Source organism: Calliopsis andreniformis, chromosome 2 (genome assembly GCF_051401765.1).
Source record: "Calliopsis andreniformis isolate RMS-2024a chromosome 2, iyCalAndr_principal, whole genome shotgun sequence".
NCBI lineage: Eukaryota > Metazoa > Arthropoda > Insecta > Hymenoptera > Andrenidae > Calliopsis > Calliopsis andreniformis.
Window position 1 is genome coordinate 12,292,132 of NC_135063.1, and position 14,495 is coordinate 12,306,626.

The 14,495-nt window shown below is 38.0% G+C and overlaps 3 protein-coding genes across 6 annotated transcripts; 1 reads left to right on the plus strand and 2 right to left on the minus strand.

The window, feature by feature from the left end:
- Window positions 1–1,097: 1,097 nt before the first annotated feature.
- Window positions 1,098–4,106, minus strand: LOC143188467 (uncharacterized). Of its 4 annotated transcripts, none has more exons than XM_076392747.1 (4): window positions 3,761–4,106; window positions 2,415–2,863; window positions 1,702–2,310; window positions 1,098–1,271 (listed from the first exon to the last, which is right to left on the minus strand). In XM_076392747.1, the coding sequence occupies exons 1-2, from the start codon at window positions 4,047–4,049 to the stop codon at window positions 2,772–2,774; spliced, it is 381 nt and encodes a 126-aa protein (XP_076248862.1). In that variant the 5' UTR covers window positions 4,050–4,106; the 3' UTR covers window positions 1,098–1,271; window positions 1,702–2,310; window positions 2,415–2,771. The 4 variants fall into 4 exon arrangements, with proteins under 4 accessions (XP_076248862.1, XP_076248861.1, XP_076248858.1 ...); XM_076392746.1 differs by having other exon boundaries at window positions 2,075–2,349; XM_076392743.1 differs by having other exon boundaries at window positions 1,702–2,349.
- Window positions 4,107–4,562: 456 nt separating this feature from the next.
- On the minus strand, window positions 4,563–9,180 carry LOC143187726 (uncharacterized). Its single transcript, XM_076391948.1, has 4 exons — window positions 8,952–9,180; window positions 8,100–8,326; window positions 5,325–5,532; window positions 4,563–5,228 (listed from the first exon to the last, which is right to left on the minus strand). The coding sequence occupies exons 1-4, from the start codon at window positions 9,027–9,029 to the stop codon at window positions 5,001–5,003; spliced, it is 741 nt and encodes a 246-aa protein (XP_076248063.1). The 5' UTR covers window positions 9,030–9,180; the 3' UTR covers window positions 4,563–5,000.
- A 340-nt stretch (window positions 9,181–9,520) lies between these two features.
- Med23 (mediator complex subunit 23) lies at window positions 9,521–14,466 on the plus strand. The gene is made up of 12 exons (XM_076388985.1): window positions 9,521–9,605; window positions 9,760–10,004; window positions 10,090–10,222; window positions 10,294–10,476; window positions 10,557–10,841; window positions 10,918–11,572; window positions 11,615–13,063; window positions 13,130–13,369; window positions 13,445–13,604; window positions 13,676–13,963; window positions 14,035–14,241; window positions 14,328–14,466. Exons 1-12 carry the CDS (start codon window positions 9,561–9,563, stop codon window positions 14,464–14,466), a joined length of 4,029 nt encoding a protein of 1,342 aa, XP_076245100.1. The 5' UTR covers window positions 9,521–9,560.
- The last annotated feature ends 29 nt before the right edge of the window (window positions 14,467–14,495 follow it).

Sequence of the window (14,495 nt, forward strand, 5' to 3'; positions counted from 1 at the left end):
TCGACGCTGTCGGGGGATTTCGATGGTTTCAGCTAGAGAACCGGCTGCGCTTCGCTCCAAACTTTGTCGCTCCCAAGGCGTTCGAGATAATTAGGGGATCGACTGCTCTAATGACTCTATCGCTCGGCAGGGGTGGGTCTTCGGGCGTTGGAAAGTTTCAGAGATTTAGGGTTGGACGAGCTGGAGATGCCGTGGCTGGAAGTGTAGGCAGAAAAAAATGTTAAGATGGAGTTATTGAAGTGTCTTGCAGAGGTTTTAAGGGGACTGTAAGAGGACTAAGTTTAATTGTATGTGTAAGATTGCAGGTTTAATATGTGAACGTGTAGATTAATATGTAGTTTAACACAGCTGCTCTTAGCGTAGTTAAGCTACCTTTGTTAATTTACATCATAATTACAATTCTTTATTAGGAAGTCGACTCATCTGATAATTCTATGGTTTGGTTGAAGTGTGTCTGTTCAGGAATTGAGAAACTTGGGAATTCACTACAGAATTTGTATGACATACAAAATGTAAATAGAATTTTCTTTTACAATGTAAATTTTTTAATATTATAGGTTCTACTCGGTTTCAGAACATGAGTCGATGAAGCACCTAACTAGTGAATCATTTTTTACTTCACTTACATAACAGATTAAGTGAAATGGTGATATAAAACAAGTTTAGTCATATGAGTAACTATGTTTGACCCTAAAGTAGGAGAGTATACTTTCTGAGGCTTGATAAAACAAATATTCTTACTCTAAAAAGAATGTGAGATCTCCGTACTTTCAAATAGAATCTTTAAGTACGTTATGTAAGCTACACAGAACGGGATTGTCTATTTCAAGTCGTTTATGTAAATTTTTATACTTTCAATGTTAATAGAAATCTGATAGAAGTCTAATAAACACCTTAAAATATGAGTTGCATGGTAATAATGAAAAATAGAAATCTTTTTATTGCAATATCACTGTAATATTTAACATATCTCGTTACTTTGGCCTTATAAAAAGCCTTTTAATTATTTCGCCTATTGTTTTTCAACCAATTATTTTTTAATGATATTATTTGTATACATACCTATTCTTTCGTCGTATGCATACTTCATATTCGGGAAATGACTTATGCAACGATTAGTTTTATCTCGATTCCTTATCGCATCTCGGTCCGAGCGGTACTGCTCGATGCTACTGCACCGACAGTCGGAGATAAGACCAAAAATATCTCAGATTGTTGATTCTGAACGATGTCGTTCGCAATAAACTCACACTAAGAACATGCATACAGACCTGAAACATAAAACCAAAAAAATTTACCTCTAAAACAGTCAAAAAATGATAATTGAATATACCACTTCTTTTCATCAACCTTAAGAAGTCCTAATAAGGTAAATATCCCATTACCCAGTACCTGAATATACTATTTTATAGTACTGTTCTTTAGTTTTCATTCAACACATTAGAATACTAAATTAATGTTCAGGTACCAAGCACAGTTGGCTTTTGAAACGCTTACACTACTGTGCATAAGTATTCAGACACATTCACATGATTAGAAATGCATAAAATACACTTTTTTATTTACACTAATTGATATCAAATGTTATCCTCATCAGCATCTGTAAACACTATACACTATTAGAGAATTTTACTTCAAGTATATTTTAGGCATTTCCAAAATTCTGAAAGTGTCCAGATACCAATGTACCTTGTAATGTACCTCATCACTTGCTTCAAAATTCTGCAAGAAATATGTCGCTTTCTCGCATCCAGGAGCTACAAGAACAATTCCAGGGTGATACAAATTCAAAGTCGCGTGTTATCAAGCTGATCGACACAAATCAAGCAATTCCGATGCGCTCTCAGTTTCACTCTCTTCCGCGGCTGATACAGAGACAGAGCCCCTCCTGGGTAGTTCCGCGCGATCGAAGAGATTCATGAGTCATCGAGAATTCGAAACCGATTCAGAACTGGTTGTTTGGCCGATGGAATGTAGCTTTTAACAGCGAACGAGCCAGCGACGACGCGCGCTGGCTGGAAAGGGTGTGAGAGAGGGTGCACGGGCGTATTATACGGACGTTTAGGAGGCACACCTGTGGGCATCCACGTTCCTCATTAAATTTCAATCGGAGCACTGATTTATTCCCCTCTGGTCTACACTTCGCGCTTCCTCCGTGCCCCACGGACCCGATTGTCTTCTCGGAGTCCAGCAAAAAGCCTTGAATCGGCGAGCAACGCCGCCGTCGTGTCCTCTGAATTAAATAACTCGCTGTCGGGCTATTCTCCTTGAATTTATGGTACCTGTTCTATCGCCAAAATGTTGCATCTGCTTTGTAAACGAAATATGGATTATTCTTTAAAACATAACCTGAAAGAGAAAATACTATTTAATATTTAATAACCCTGGTAGTGACTTCAGCTACTTAACCTTACACTTTGGCTCTGGGGTCGCCCTCGAGCACCAAAGTTCCTCAATTTTGGTCTAACCAATCTCTGCCTGAAAAACCTGAAACGATTGATGCAGATTATATTTGTTTAAATTATACGTAATTCATGTACTTATGATACAGGAAATTAAACCTGTCGCCAGATTTAAAACCGATCACGCACGTTAACCAGTTCCATCAATAATTCTCGAAGCTGTCGCGTGCAAGCAATATCTGTCTTCGAGACACCTGCCCCAGACAAGCAGCACAATGGTGCTTAATCGGCCCGAACGATCGAACTCTTCGATTGAACTCGTTCCACTGGTAGGCGTAGCAAGCGAGATAATAACTTGCTAGTGCTCAGCTACCTACGTGCCCATGGATGTAATTTGTTCGTAGGGTTCGCCGTTGACCGCCTTCGAATAACTTTGCCAGCAGAATTGCGTGTGCCTCTCCCTCGGTTTACGAAGAACGCTTTTTAAATGCCTCGTTTATAGCTCGTTTTCTTTAGAACAGTACTGTCTCGATACAAGTTCATCACTTGTAAACAGTTCCATGCATGAAGAATGTAAACAACTCACTTTTAAGATAAGTTCACGTCTTAGCAGCTTGAATTTACCTTCTCGAAGACGAGGGCTAGGTAAATTGGAAAAAATAGTTCTAAAAGAACTTAAGTGTCCATTGAACTTGTATCGAGGCGATACTAACTTCTCGAGACAATATCATATCGCAGACAATATAAATCTTGAGTCGATTAATAAATGATAGCCCTGTGAAGAGGATTCCATTGAACAGAGCAACTCATAGCAAACAATGGATACAATTTTAATATTGTAGAAACGTAATCATTGACTTGGCGAACGCATTCAGAGCAACTGTTGCCACTTGAATGCACTTCATCCAACCGGAGAAAGTGGCGACGATCGTGAGTGCAATTATACCGTCGTGATGTAACTGAAGAAATAAAACTGTTCCTTTACGTATGATCGACTCCGAAACAATGTACCGCTTGATTGTTTCGCTCGAAGCGGTAATCTGTGAACAGTAGCGTCGAAGAAACATTTCGCCCCGGTTTGAATAACTAGTTATTAGATAATAATCTATTAGCAACAAGTATACCCTGTTCGCCTGTAATTTCATACGATGTTCCTGAATCGAACGACCCTAATTATAAATGAACAGGCGTTCTATTACGATAAAGTTTCATTGCAGGCAGTTTGAGCCAATTTTACTTTCTCGGGGGGAATTCCAGCACGAAGTGGTCGCGAATTCTGAAATCGGTCGGTGATTGCGTCCCTGTTCACTGTGCACGAAGGGACTTAACAGGCTGCTCGTTGGCCGACAGCAACTCACTTCGTCGTCCACTCCGGCACACCTGTTCACTCAGGTATGCGATAATTCCCTCTCTGTCTCTCCACCTCTTCCTCCTCTCTCTTCCCAACAGCCTCCCCGTCTCTTCTCCAGGTTTCTTTTGTCTCTTTCTTCGCTCCTCATCACGACACGACGGTGGTTTACCGTTGCGTCTCGATGATCCTGGACCCGCAGATCGAGCTGGTAACTTTGCAGCCTGACCCTGCAATTTTCTGCCCCGTAACGATCCTTTTTCCTCCAAGGCAGCTCCCTTCTTTGATCTTCCAGCCATCAATTAATATCAGATTCCCTTGGAAGAATCATTCTATACGTTTCGACTACTGCTTACATTTTAGTCATGATGTCGGTTGTCATCTGTTACACGCTGGCTGTGTTACCCAGCTCGTTAAAATTCATCTTCTTGCGGTCCTGTATGTACACACGACGTCAAGTTTCCATTTACATATTACCAGAAGAAACCCATCAGGGCCCCTGTCGTCCTGACAGTTTCAGATTGTTTCGAACCGATTGGAACGAGTGGTCGGTTCAGTCTATAGAAGGACTCTCCCCTGGAGAGTCGGCCCTCGACCTGCTCGAGCTGAAGAACCAGACAATAGGCCGCCCTGCATTTGTCTCTTTTTCGGTGTTGCTCGTTTGTCCAGGTGTTTCGTCTGTGTTTCGCGTGTTCTTCGTTGGGATTGAAAAATTGAGAACCTTTGCACAAAAAATGAGATGCTTTTCAAGTGTAGATATGAACTTAAATGGATGGCAGAGTTTATGAGAAATACTTCGGTAATTGGACGAGTTTTTTGTGACATTAGTTCTCTTTGTATTTTAAGATTGCATTCACTTTCTGTATATATGTATAATCATCTAAAAATAATGTTATTTTAGAATAGAGACCACTGTAAAACTGTCCCTAAAAAAGTCTGCATTTTTTTCAATCACCCTCTAATACAGAGTGGACAAAAATGAACCAAAGGTTCCAAAAATTTCAAGCTCCGATTCACTCCATGTTACTACTACCAAGGGAAAAAGCATTCTAAGAATATCATTAATTAAATTTCTTTTTAAACCCAGAAAAATAGATTTTTTTTAAACTCGAATATATAAGAAATTTGTTTAACTTAAAATGCTAGGTTCATTTTTGTCCACCCTTTGTAATAAATTACACAGTATATATTTCTAACACAAAATAAATAATAGTAAAATACACCAGAAACAGTAGACTTAGATCCAGCCCTCAGTCTTCGACCGACTCATAAAGAATCTGCTTCAAAATTCGCGTCCCATCTTGAAGTTTACAGTACTTATACGATGGACACTTCTCGGTAGACGCTTCGTTCGAGTACTTTTGCAGCAAAATCGTTTTACCGTCTTCTTCCTCCGTCACATTCCAGATATTGTGAAAATATATCGTGTAGGTGCTAACATCGTTCATTGCCGACGAAGACCATGCGCAAACGTACACCTAAACGACCACAGAAACGTTGTATTGCCGCCAAAAAAAAGAATCCTTGAATTCTCTCACTTTTTCCACGCTCTTTCCCTTCTCTTTCTTACTTACGCTCATTTTCAATATCCTCGCGCAAGAGTTCATTGTGTCGAGGATCAGGGAACACATTTTGGCAACGTGCACGTCTCTCATGGTTTTCGATTTTTCGTACTCCTTCACATATTCGTCGAAGTCGTCGATCAACAGCACCGATGGCAAAGTGGCGAAGGTGTGCAACTCGACCAGTCGTTCCACGAGAGCCTCGTAGTTCTCCAAGTACCTGAGGTATTAATTTCTCGCGATCATTCTATATTCGTTTCATAATCGTGTGTATTTGTTGTGTTTGGCACCGTGAATGGTAACGCAATATTGTGCGCTGACTTGCGGATTCGCGTGCTTCTCCATGCTACAGTTACACCTAAACGAAGTCGATACTTGGAAGTAATGATAGGGATTATGCTCGCCATATTTATCAATTCATTTTCCTTCCTTTGGCACTGTGTAGCGATTGTGACATTTACGAAGATTTCTGTCTTCAAAAATAATAGAAAAATAGAGGTTATCTAAAAATTTGTTTCATTATCAAATATATAGTTTTCGATATTTTCTACATTTTTTCCTGATATACTGTACAGACAGAGTATTCCTGGAATTTCATTAAACAGCCAGATAGAAGAGTTCGCGTGAAAAATGAACCAAGATGGCACGGCGCAATGAAAAGCAAGAAACCAGAAGCTGCGTTCAACGAATGCTCCTCGCGGACACAGAATCTCTCTTTGAAAAATAAACGAAAGAAGAAGGAAGCAGCTGATTTGCGGCGATCCTCCATTCGATCGTTTATTTTGTTCCAGCTTCTGTTGCTGCGATGAATCGCGCATAAAAATTGCGAACTCCGTTGTTTACTCGGATCTGAAAGAATAAACCTTTCTCGCTTGACTTTACGTATCCACAAAGTATTATTTTTACGAGGAGTGTAGAGAAAAAAGAAGATATTAGCCGAGGAAGAAAGAGTATTTCGAAATTGTCGTATCGATCATTCCTAAATACGGGATTTTTTCGTTACATCATTCTACAGGATGACTCAAAAGTAACACATAAAAGTTGTGCTCTTGTAATATGATTCCATAATTCATTTCAAGTTTGAAGCAAAAACTAGATCAGTAATTTCTTATATTTTTATAATCACTGTACCAATATCGCGATACAGTTATCATAAAGTGTCTCACTTATGAAAAATATTCAAATTATCGACAAGTATTATTAGACTGCGGATTCTTATGCAAATGGTTATATAGTAATAAAATTTCACTTTAGCTCATAAATACTATAACCTATACTTTCCTTTTGGTATGATATGTATTTATACGTTGATACATTTAAATTTTCTCTGAATGTAAGCCTAAGTGCAATTATTCAAGTTCTCGCGGTTTTGTAACACATAACCTACATGCATATTTATGTATATTCGTGTAAAATTAACCTCCTGAACATACAGCTTCTTTTTAAATTCCTGCATAATCACTAAAAACACAATAAAAACTCTTGAGTGTATGCATTTCCTAGAAACTTCCTAGAAAATATTTGGCTTTAAAAAAAGTTCCTCTCTCAGAAGGTTAAAATTATCCTGTAAAGTGACAATTTCAAATAAATTCATTTCATAGTTTATGGCGGACTTATCTCTTATGCAAGTATTATAGAAACGTACTGCGTACTTCATGCCGTTACAATGCAATCGAACTATCGAACGAATAACGTTTTCACGACGTGATCTATGGCCGTTTAATGCAACCACTTCTGAAAATACGATCGCTCGTAAACAACGCGAATGTTTGTGTGCACAGAATGTCAATACCTGTCGCGTGCGACGTGCAAAGTAACTAATGTTCAATGATCAATCACTTCCGGTGCGTCGAACAAAGTTCTCGAACTATAAGCTATTCTATGCACTATTGTTTCATGGCATACGAAATTCTATAACTACTCGCCATACAAATGATCGTTAAAAAAAATCATTAGCAGTTTCTTTCACATACAAATTAATTCGAATATTCGTAATGATGTATTACACTTTCAGATTTTTATATCAGAGATATTTGCGTTTCAATTTTCGAACATGATCTTGTTTTTTTCTTTTCAACAAAAGTTTTGATAAAGACTGCAATTCTTTTCCAAATCAATGACTCTAAATGAACTTTAACCTCTATGATCTCTAGATAATAATCTAAATTAAATCGTAATTAAAAGTCACACGAAATTTACAACGAAAGAAAAAAAAGGGTAATTTAGAATGGTTACACAGCAGTCCTTGTTCACGTCACAAAAAATTGAGAGCCTCATAACAAAAACGACCTTCGTCAGCTTTCGTCTTTTACTCAGAGAACACAAACATACTCTACCATATTTAACTCTTACTCAAAACATTGCAATTGTCTTCAAACTAAAATTCATCATACTACACACGTTATTAAGTTTCTGACAAAACCTACGCTAATATCCTAAGACTAGGATCTAGAAAATGTTTCCATAAAGAAAATCATAAAGACAAGAGAAATTCTAGTCACCAGCACATGTTCTCATAAAGAAACATAAAAGACGAGGTTCACTCTCGCCATGAATCCCTCAATTCCCTCCACATTTCCTTCACCAAACGAATCCCAAATTCCCAAGCGACAGATCTTCACCGACATTCGGGATTCGAAAATTCGAGATAACTCGAAAACCGAGTGATTCAGAAATAGGATCGAGTTTGGCTAAGTGGGCGTAAGTCCGTCGCCTCCTTTTATAGAAACGAACCCCGAAGGCCGATGCACGTGCAGAAGCACCGTAAGAAAACTGTGTTCCGCTTACATAAATCTCATCAGCTTGAAAGCCGCGGGTGCTGGATTACTTCTGTCGTGACAGGCCGCCGGCAGCTTCTCCAACGGGGCTGGTGTAACGTAAACGACGCGACGTCCTTCTTCAGCCCAGTAAATTGCCGCCTGCGAAGGAAAACTCGATTCCGGAAGTCTCGGGGCCCCATCGCGGCGAAACAGGGGCTGGCGACAAGTGTTCGCCGCGCGCGCGACAAAGGCCGTCTAAAGCCGCGTATCCACTTATTGTTAGTGGTTCCACTGACTCGCTAACTCATAGATCCACAAAGTGGGCGATACAGCCCTCTGGAGGGGCGTTGAAATGACTGGGAGAGGGGTAAAGGACACAGTTTTCGAATAGAAAATGAATTTTTCAAAAGTGTAGAAAGAAATATCAGTTTAATCATTTTTTGGTTTTAAGGAAGATTTAAGGTTTTCTTTGTGTATGGATGATAAAGATTGTACAGTTTTTAAGTTAATTTACTAGTACCCAGAAATTAAGATGTGAAAAGTGGATCCTTTACTTATCTTATTCAAGTTCACTTGTTTTTCGTGTTTAGAATTACACGAAATTTTATCAGTCTATTCTGAGAAATGTATTCTTTCGAAATAAAGAATTGAAAAATTGTTTCTTTCTTCTTTAAGATTTACTTAAGTTAAGAGCGCCCTCCAAATATCTTATTCTACTGTTTTGAATCGAATTTATGAAGTTATGCGATGGTACTTAGGAAATTACGATCGTGATTTAATATGTATGTAGTTTGATATTAGAAAATTCAATTTTCTCTACTTTAACATTATTGTAATGCGGAAATTTGTTGCAAATATCTATAATTTTTGCTATATTTACCTCAAACATAAAAGACTTGCTTAATTCTGCAGGACCACAAAGCAGTGTCGACTTCACATTATGATTTGCTGAGAACATGTTCCCTTCTTGATCTTTTAAATCATATGTTTAGGTTATGCGATCATTGCGTTTTACACTATAAAAATTTCAACTCTTTTTCGAAAATAATAACTGTATATCACTGATAAAATGTAATATTTATGAAAAACGTATAGATACTAAGAATGCAGTATTAGACTCCCGCGTTTTTTCAGTCAGCTGTCATTTTTACGCAGATTTTTTGTGAATACTACAGGAGAAAGAAATTTGAAGTAAATGTTCGCTAAAAATGACAAATAACGCCATCTTTCGATTCGGCGCGGAATATAAAACTTATGATAGCGACATCTCACGGAATGAGTGCATTACTATTTAATGTAAATACATTTGTAGGTTATACAAATGTAAACAGAATTAGGCATGCGTTTACAAACATGTTTTATGATATAATATATGTTGGTTTTTAAAAAACGCTATGAGAAAAGAGGATTTTAGAAATATCAATTCTACTTTTATACAATAATTTTTTACTTTTGTAGGACTTAAGAGTTGAAACTATACGTTAAAAAAATGACTAATGAAACGCAGATCACTAATATTGTGAACAATATTTTGGTAAATATGTTGTTTATTACGAGCTTCTTGCACTGTAGTATATTCTACACCCTTTCCTTATTTAATAACGAAATGTAGAGTAGAACCCAATTTTGGAGACTACTAATTTTCGAATTTTCTGACAGTATTAACCTATGTTATACGATTTTAATAGACAGTAGAGGCTATAGAAGAAGCATTCAGTTGTGTACTTGCACATCATCCAGAGAGTGAAAACGAAAAAATAACGACATGGCAAACAGAATTAACGACTGCTATGTCAAGTTTGCCCAAAGAGCAGCAGGAGAGTGCTGTACGACAATTTTTATCCATGGCAGCAGCTATGACTAATCATAAACGATTGCAATTGTTATTGTCATTGCTCGAAAATTTAGTTACATCTAATGTTTTACCGGCAAGGTAAGTATAGCGGAAAACCTTTTGCAATTAATATATTGTAAAGTTATACAAAGCTATAATAAAGTAATTTTATATATGATTTCAGACTTGTTTGCGAATGTATTTTAAGTTGTGATAAATTACAGTATCAGTTAGAAGATTTTTGGGTTGAATGTTTTGTCCTTATAAGACACATCCTTGGAGGAGTAGATTATAAAGGTGTTAGAGAAATAATGAAGGTAAAACTTAGTGGAAATGATTCTCAACTTACAGATACAAAAATTGATAAATTGTAATTGTAATGTTGCAGGGGTGTAAAGAAAAAGCACAGACAATCCCTGCAAAGTTAAATGCATCCATTCAACCCCAATTAAAGGCTTTAGAAAATGTACTTCAGTACATTTTTGATAGAAATGCTTGCCTATTACCAAGCTACTTCATTGTGAATGAAATTCAGAAAGCTTATCCTGATGGTAAAAACTGGCCACACTGGGTATGTTACTAAACAAAAAAAGAATCAACTTCTTACACTCCATTGATTTAGTAATACTTTATGTAACTAATCCTTTATAGAAATTAGCAAAATTACTTTCAAATTTTGTTGAAAGCTTTCGTAACACTGCACAAATGGTGTCTATAGTAGGACATTCAAAAATGTTACCAGTTGTTGAACACACTGGCTACGCAGATTTGATAAACCCCTGGGTACTTGATACAACAACATTAAAATTTTCACTGAAAGGGAATTTACCTTATGATGAGGATTTACTTAAACCTCAAACTGGATTACTCAGATACGTTTTAGAGCAACCCTACAGCAGAGATATGGTGTGCTCAATGCTTGGCCTACAGAAACAGGTACACTGAATCTTATACATTAAATCTCTTACACATTGAAATGAATGAATGCATCATAATATTAATTTTATGGCAGCAAAAGCAACGTTGCATAGTTTTGGAAGAGCAGTTAGTTGAACTCGTAATCCTTGCCATGGAGCGTGCGGAAAATGAAACTCTGCCAGCAGAGGGAACAGACGGAACTGTTGCGAATCATTATGTGTGGCTACATCTATCGTCTCAGCTTATATATTTCGTCCTCTTCTCATACGCCTGCTTTCCAAGCATCGTAATGGCAATACACGATAAATTAGCAGGTAGAGACTTGAGAAAAGGAAGAGATCACCTGATGTGGGTCCTGCTGCAGTTTATTTCTGGCAGTATTCAAAGAAATCCACTATCGAACTTTTTACCAGTATTAAAATTATACGACCTCCTGTATCCAGAAAAGGAACCTTTACCTGTTCCCGATTACACTCAAGCATTATGCACTCACCAAATGGCTATCACGTGTATCTGGATACATTTGCTGAAGAAAGCTCAATTAGAGCATTTAAATATTCACAGGCCGATACCACACACTTTGAAACTCCATCACGAATTCTTGCAGCATTTAGTGATGCCTAATATTTCCCTTTGCATGGGTTCAGATTATCGCATTGCCCTATTATGCAACGCGTATTCGACAAATCAGGAATATTTTGGCAGGCCGATGGCAGCTTTGGTAGACACCATACTTGGCACTCAGAAAGGTCAGCAGCAGCAACCGATGCAGACGTTGCAAAATAATGCAGCCCTTGCAAATGGCCCAACAACGCCGTTATCTATGTCGATTTTGGATTCCTTGACTGTTCATTCGAAAATGAGCCTCATACACAGTATCGTTACCCATGTTATCAAGTTAGCCCAGTCTAAAAGCAACATGGCATTGGCCCCAGCACTGGTCGAGACTTACAGTAGATTGCTAGTGTATACTGAGATCGAAAGTCTCGGTATCAAAGGTTTCATTAGTCAGCTACTTCCAACAGTTTTCAAATCTCATGCTTGGGGAACATTGTACACACTTTTGGAAATGTTCAGCTATAGAATGCATCATATACAGCCACATTATAGAGTACAACTCCTGTCCCATTTGCACAGTCTGGCAGCTGTGCCGCAGACGAACCAAACGCAGCTTCATCTTTGCGTGGAGAGTACTGCTCTTCGTTTGATTACTGGTTTAGGGTCTGCTGAAGTGCAGCCACAGTTATCGAGGTTTTTGTCAGAGCCGAAAACTCTCGTGTCTGCCGAATCTGAAGAGTTAAACAGAGCTCTGGTGCTAACGTTAGCACGATCCATGCACGTCACGGGGACAGGATCAGACAGCCATAGTGGAACGTGGTGCAAAGAATTATTGAATACAATCATGCAAAATACACCACATTCGTGGGCTAATCATACTCTTCAATGTTTCCCACCAGTGTTGAGTGAATTTTTCCAGCAGAACAGTGTTCCAAAGGAAAATAAGCAGCAAATAAAAAAGGCAGTGGAAGAAGAGTACCGAAATTGGGCTTCCATGAGTAATGAGAACGATATTATAGCACATTTTTCTGTGCCTGGCACGCCTCCTTTATTTCTGTGCCTTTTGTGGAAGATGATTTTTGAAACTGATCGTATTAGTCCAATTGCATACAAAATTCTAGAAAGAATCGGAGCTCGGGCTCTGTCTGCGCATCTCAGGAAATTCTGTGACTATCTTGTGTTCGAGTTCGCTAACAGCGTGGGTGGAGGCCAACACGTGAATAAGTGCGTCGACACGATTAACGATATGATTTGGAAGTATAACATAGTGACTATCGATAGACTGATTCTTTGCTTGGTACTGAGAACTCACGAGGGGAGTGAGGCTCAAGTATGTTTCTTCATCATACAATTATTGCTACTCAAAGCCATCGAATTTAGGAACAGGGTCCAAGAATTCGTCAAAGAGAATTCCCCCGAGCACTGGAAGCAGTCGAATTGGCACGAGAAGCATCTTGCGTTTCATAGAAAGTTCCCTGAAAAGTTTGCCCCTGAAGGAATTATGGAACAGACCAGTGGAGGGCCTAGTCAATATCAGAGTTTACCCGTTTACTTTGGGAATGTGTGCCTAAGGTTTTTACCAGTTTTTGATATCGTTGTACATAGGTATTTAGAAATTCCAGCTGTGTCAAAAAGCTTAGAAACATTGCTAGAACATTTAGGATGTTTGTACAAATTTCATGGTTCGTATATGCTGTTTATAATTACCATACAGCCTTTATATTTCAATAACACTTATTGAATTTCAGATCGACCTGTGACGTATCTTTACAATACTTTGCATTACTATGAACGTAAGTTGAGAGATAGGCCTCCCCTGAAACGACGGCTGGTATCTGCAGTTTTAGGCTCCTTGAGAGAAATTAGAGCACCAGGATGGGCACTTTCAGAAGCTTATCAAATGTATATGACTCGATCTTCGGACGATGTTGTTACATGGATGCCAGAATTGGATTACTATATTCGTTTAGTACAGCGAATTGTAGAAAGTAGGCGACGTTCTTTTGTTATATACAAACTTTCTCATAATGTTCTGTCCTCAATTCTGTCAATTTTTATTGTAGCAATGTCAGGCACGGCTCATTTTCCTGCCACTGATTGGAGATTTAATGAATTTCCAAACCCTGCTGCACATGCACTATATGTTACTTGTGTTGAACTTATGGCTGTCCCTGTTGCGCCTAATATCGTGGCTAATTCACTGTTAGATGTAGTTGCCAAAGGGTAAAATAAATTATCACTATATATTTTTAAATATATGAACAATAATACTGATGAATATTGAAATATTTTAGGTACACAGTGATACCATCAGATGAAATCCACTTGTGGATAAATTGTGTGGGTCTACTCTTGGCTGCTTTACCAGAATGCTATTGGTCAGCGCTTCACGATCGATTGGTGGAAACTATTAGTAGCCCAGGATTAGCCAATTGGCAGTACAGTAATTTAACTCCATTTCAAATATTCAATTTTAATAATACTCACAACAATCTATTAGAAAATAAGTACAGCTACATGTTGGCATTGGCGCATTCTGTGTGGCATCATGCTGGTGTTGGACAAATAACCACTATGCCGCAGTAAGTTCCAAAGTGAATATAACATGTTAACGCTACTAACTTTAATATAACATCAACACAATTTTGTCAAGGTTTATCAAAGAAAAACTTCAACCTGTCGTGAACAGTGAAGAGCAACTAATATATGCCTGTCATTTAATCGGGCCCACTTTAGCAAGATTCAATGCTGAAAGACCACATTGTGTTGTGGACTTGGCAGTCTGTTTATATGAAATGCTTGAACAGGTAGACCGCCTTCAGTCTCACTTAAAATACATGGATCCAGTCTGTGATTTATTGTATCCTTTTATTAATTACTATATTTATCTAGCATAATTATTGGAAAAAGCAAATCTTATATTTTCCTTAATGTGAACTATAATAGGTATCACATTAAATACATGTTTGTTGGTGACTCGATGAAAAACGAAGTTGAATGTATTATACGAAGATTAAGACCAGCTTTGCAGATGAGATTACGATTCATTGTACACATAAATATAGACGAAATTCAGTCTTCTTGAGACATTCCTAATGCAAATAACGCGGAAGC

What these genes read in the sequence shown, in the direction of transcription:
- LOC143188467 (XM_076392747.1), bottom strand. Translation starts at nt 4,049, where the DNA reads ATGGCTGGAAGATCAAAGAAGGGAGCTGCCTTGGAGGAAAAAGGATCG. An exon ending in GTGCCGGAGTGGACGACGAA is followed by an intron (nt 2,864 to 3,760) that starts GTGAGTTGCTGT and finishes TCGTAAACCGAG; the next exon opens with GGAGAGGCACACGCAATTCT.
- LOC143187726 (XM_076391948.1), bottom strand. Translation starts at nt 9,029, where the DNA reads ATGTTCTCAGCAAATCATAATGTGAAGTCGACACTGCTTTGTGGTCCT. An exon ending in GCAAGTCTTTTATGTTTGAG is followed by an intron (nt 8,327 to 8,951) that starts GTAAATATAGCA and finishes ACGCGGCTTTAG; the next exon opens with ACGGCCTTTGTCGCGCGCGC. An exon ending in TTCAAGCTGATGAGATTTAT is followed by an intron (nt 5,533 to 8,099) that starts GTAAGCGGAACA and finishes TTAATACCTCAG; the next exon opens with GTACTTGGAGAACTACGAGG.
- Med23 (XM_076388985.1), top strand. Translation starts at nt 9,561, where the DNA reads ATGACTAATGAAACGCAGATCACTAATATTGTGAACAATATTTTG. An exon ending in GTGTTAGAGAAATAATGAAG is followed by an intron (nt 10,223 to 10,293) that starts GTAAAACTTAGT and finishes GTAATGTTGCAG; the next exon opens with GGGTGTAAAGAAAAAGCACA. An exon ending in AGTACAGCGAATTGTAGAAA is followed by an intron (nt 13,370 to 13,444) that starts GTAGGCGACGTT and finishes TTTTTATTGTAG; the next exon opens with CAATGTCAGGCACGGCTCAT.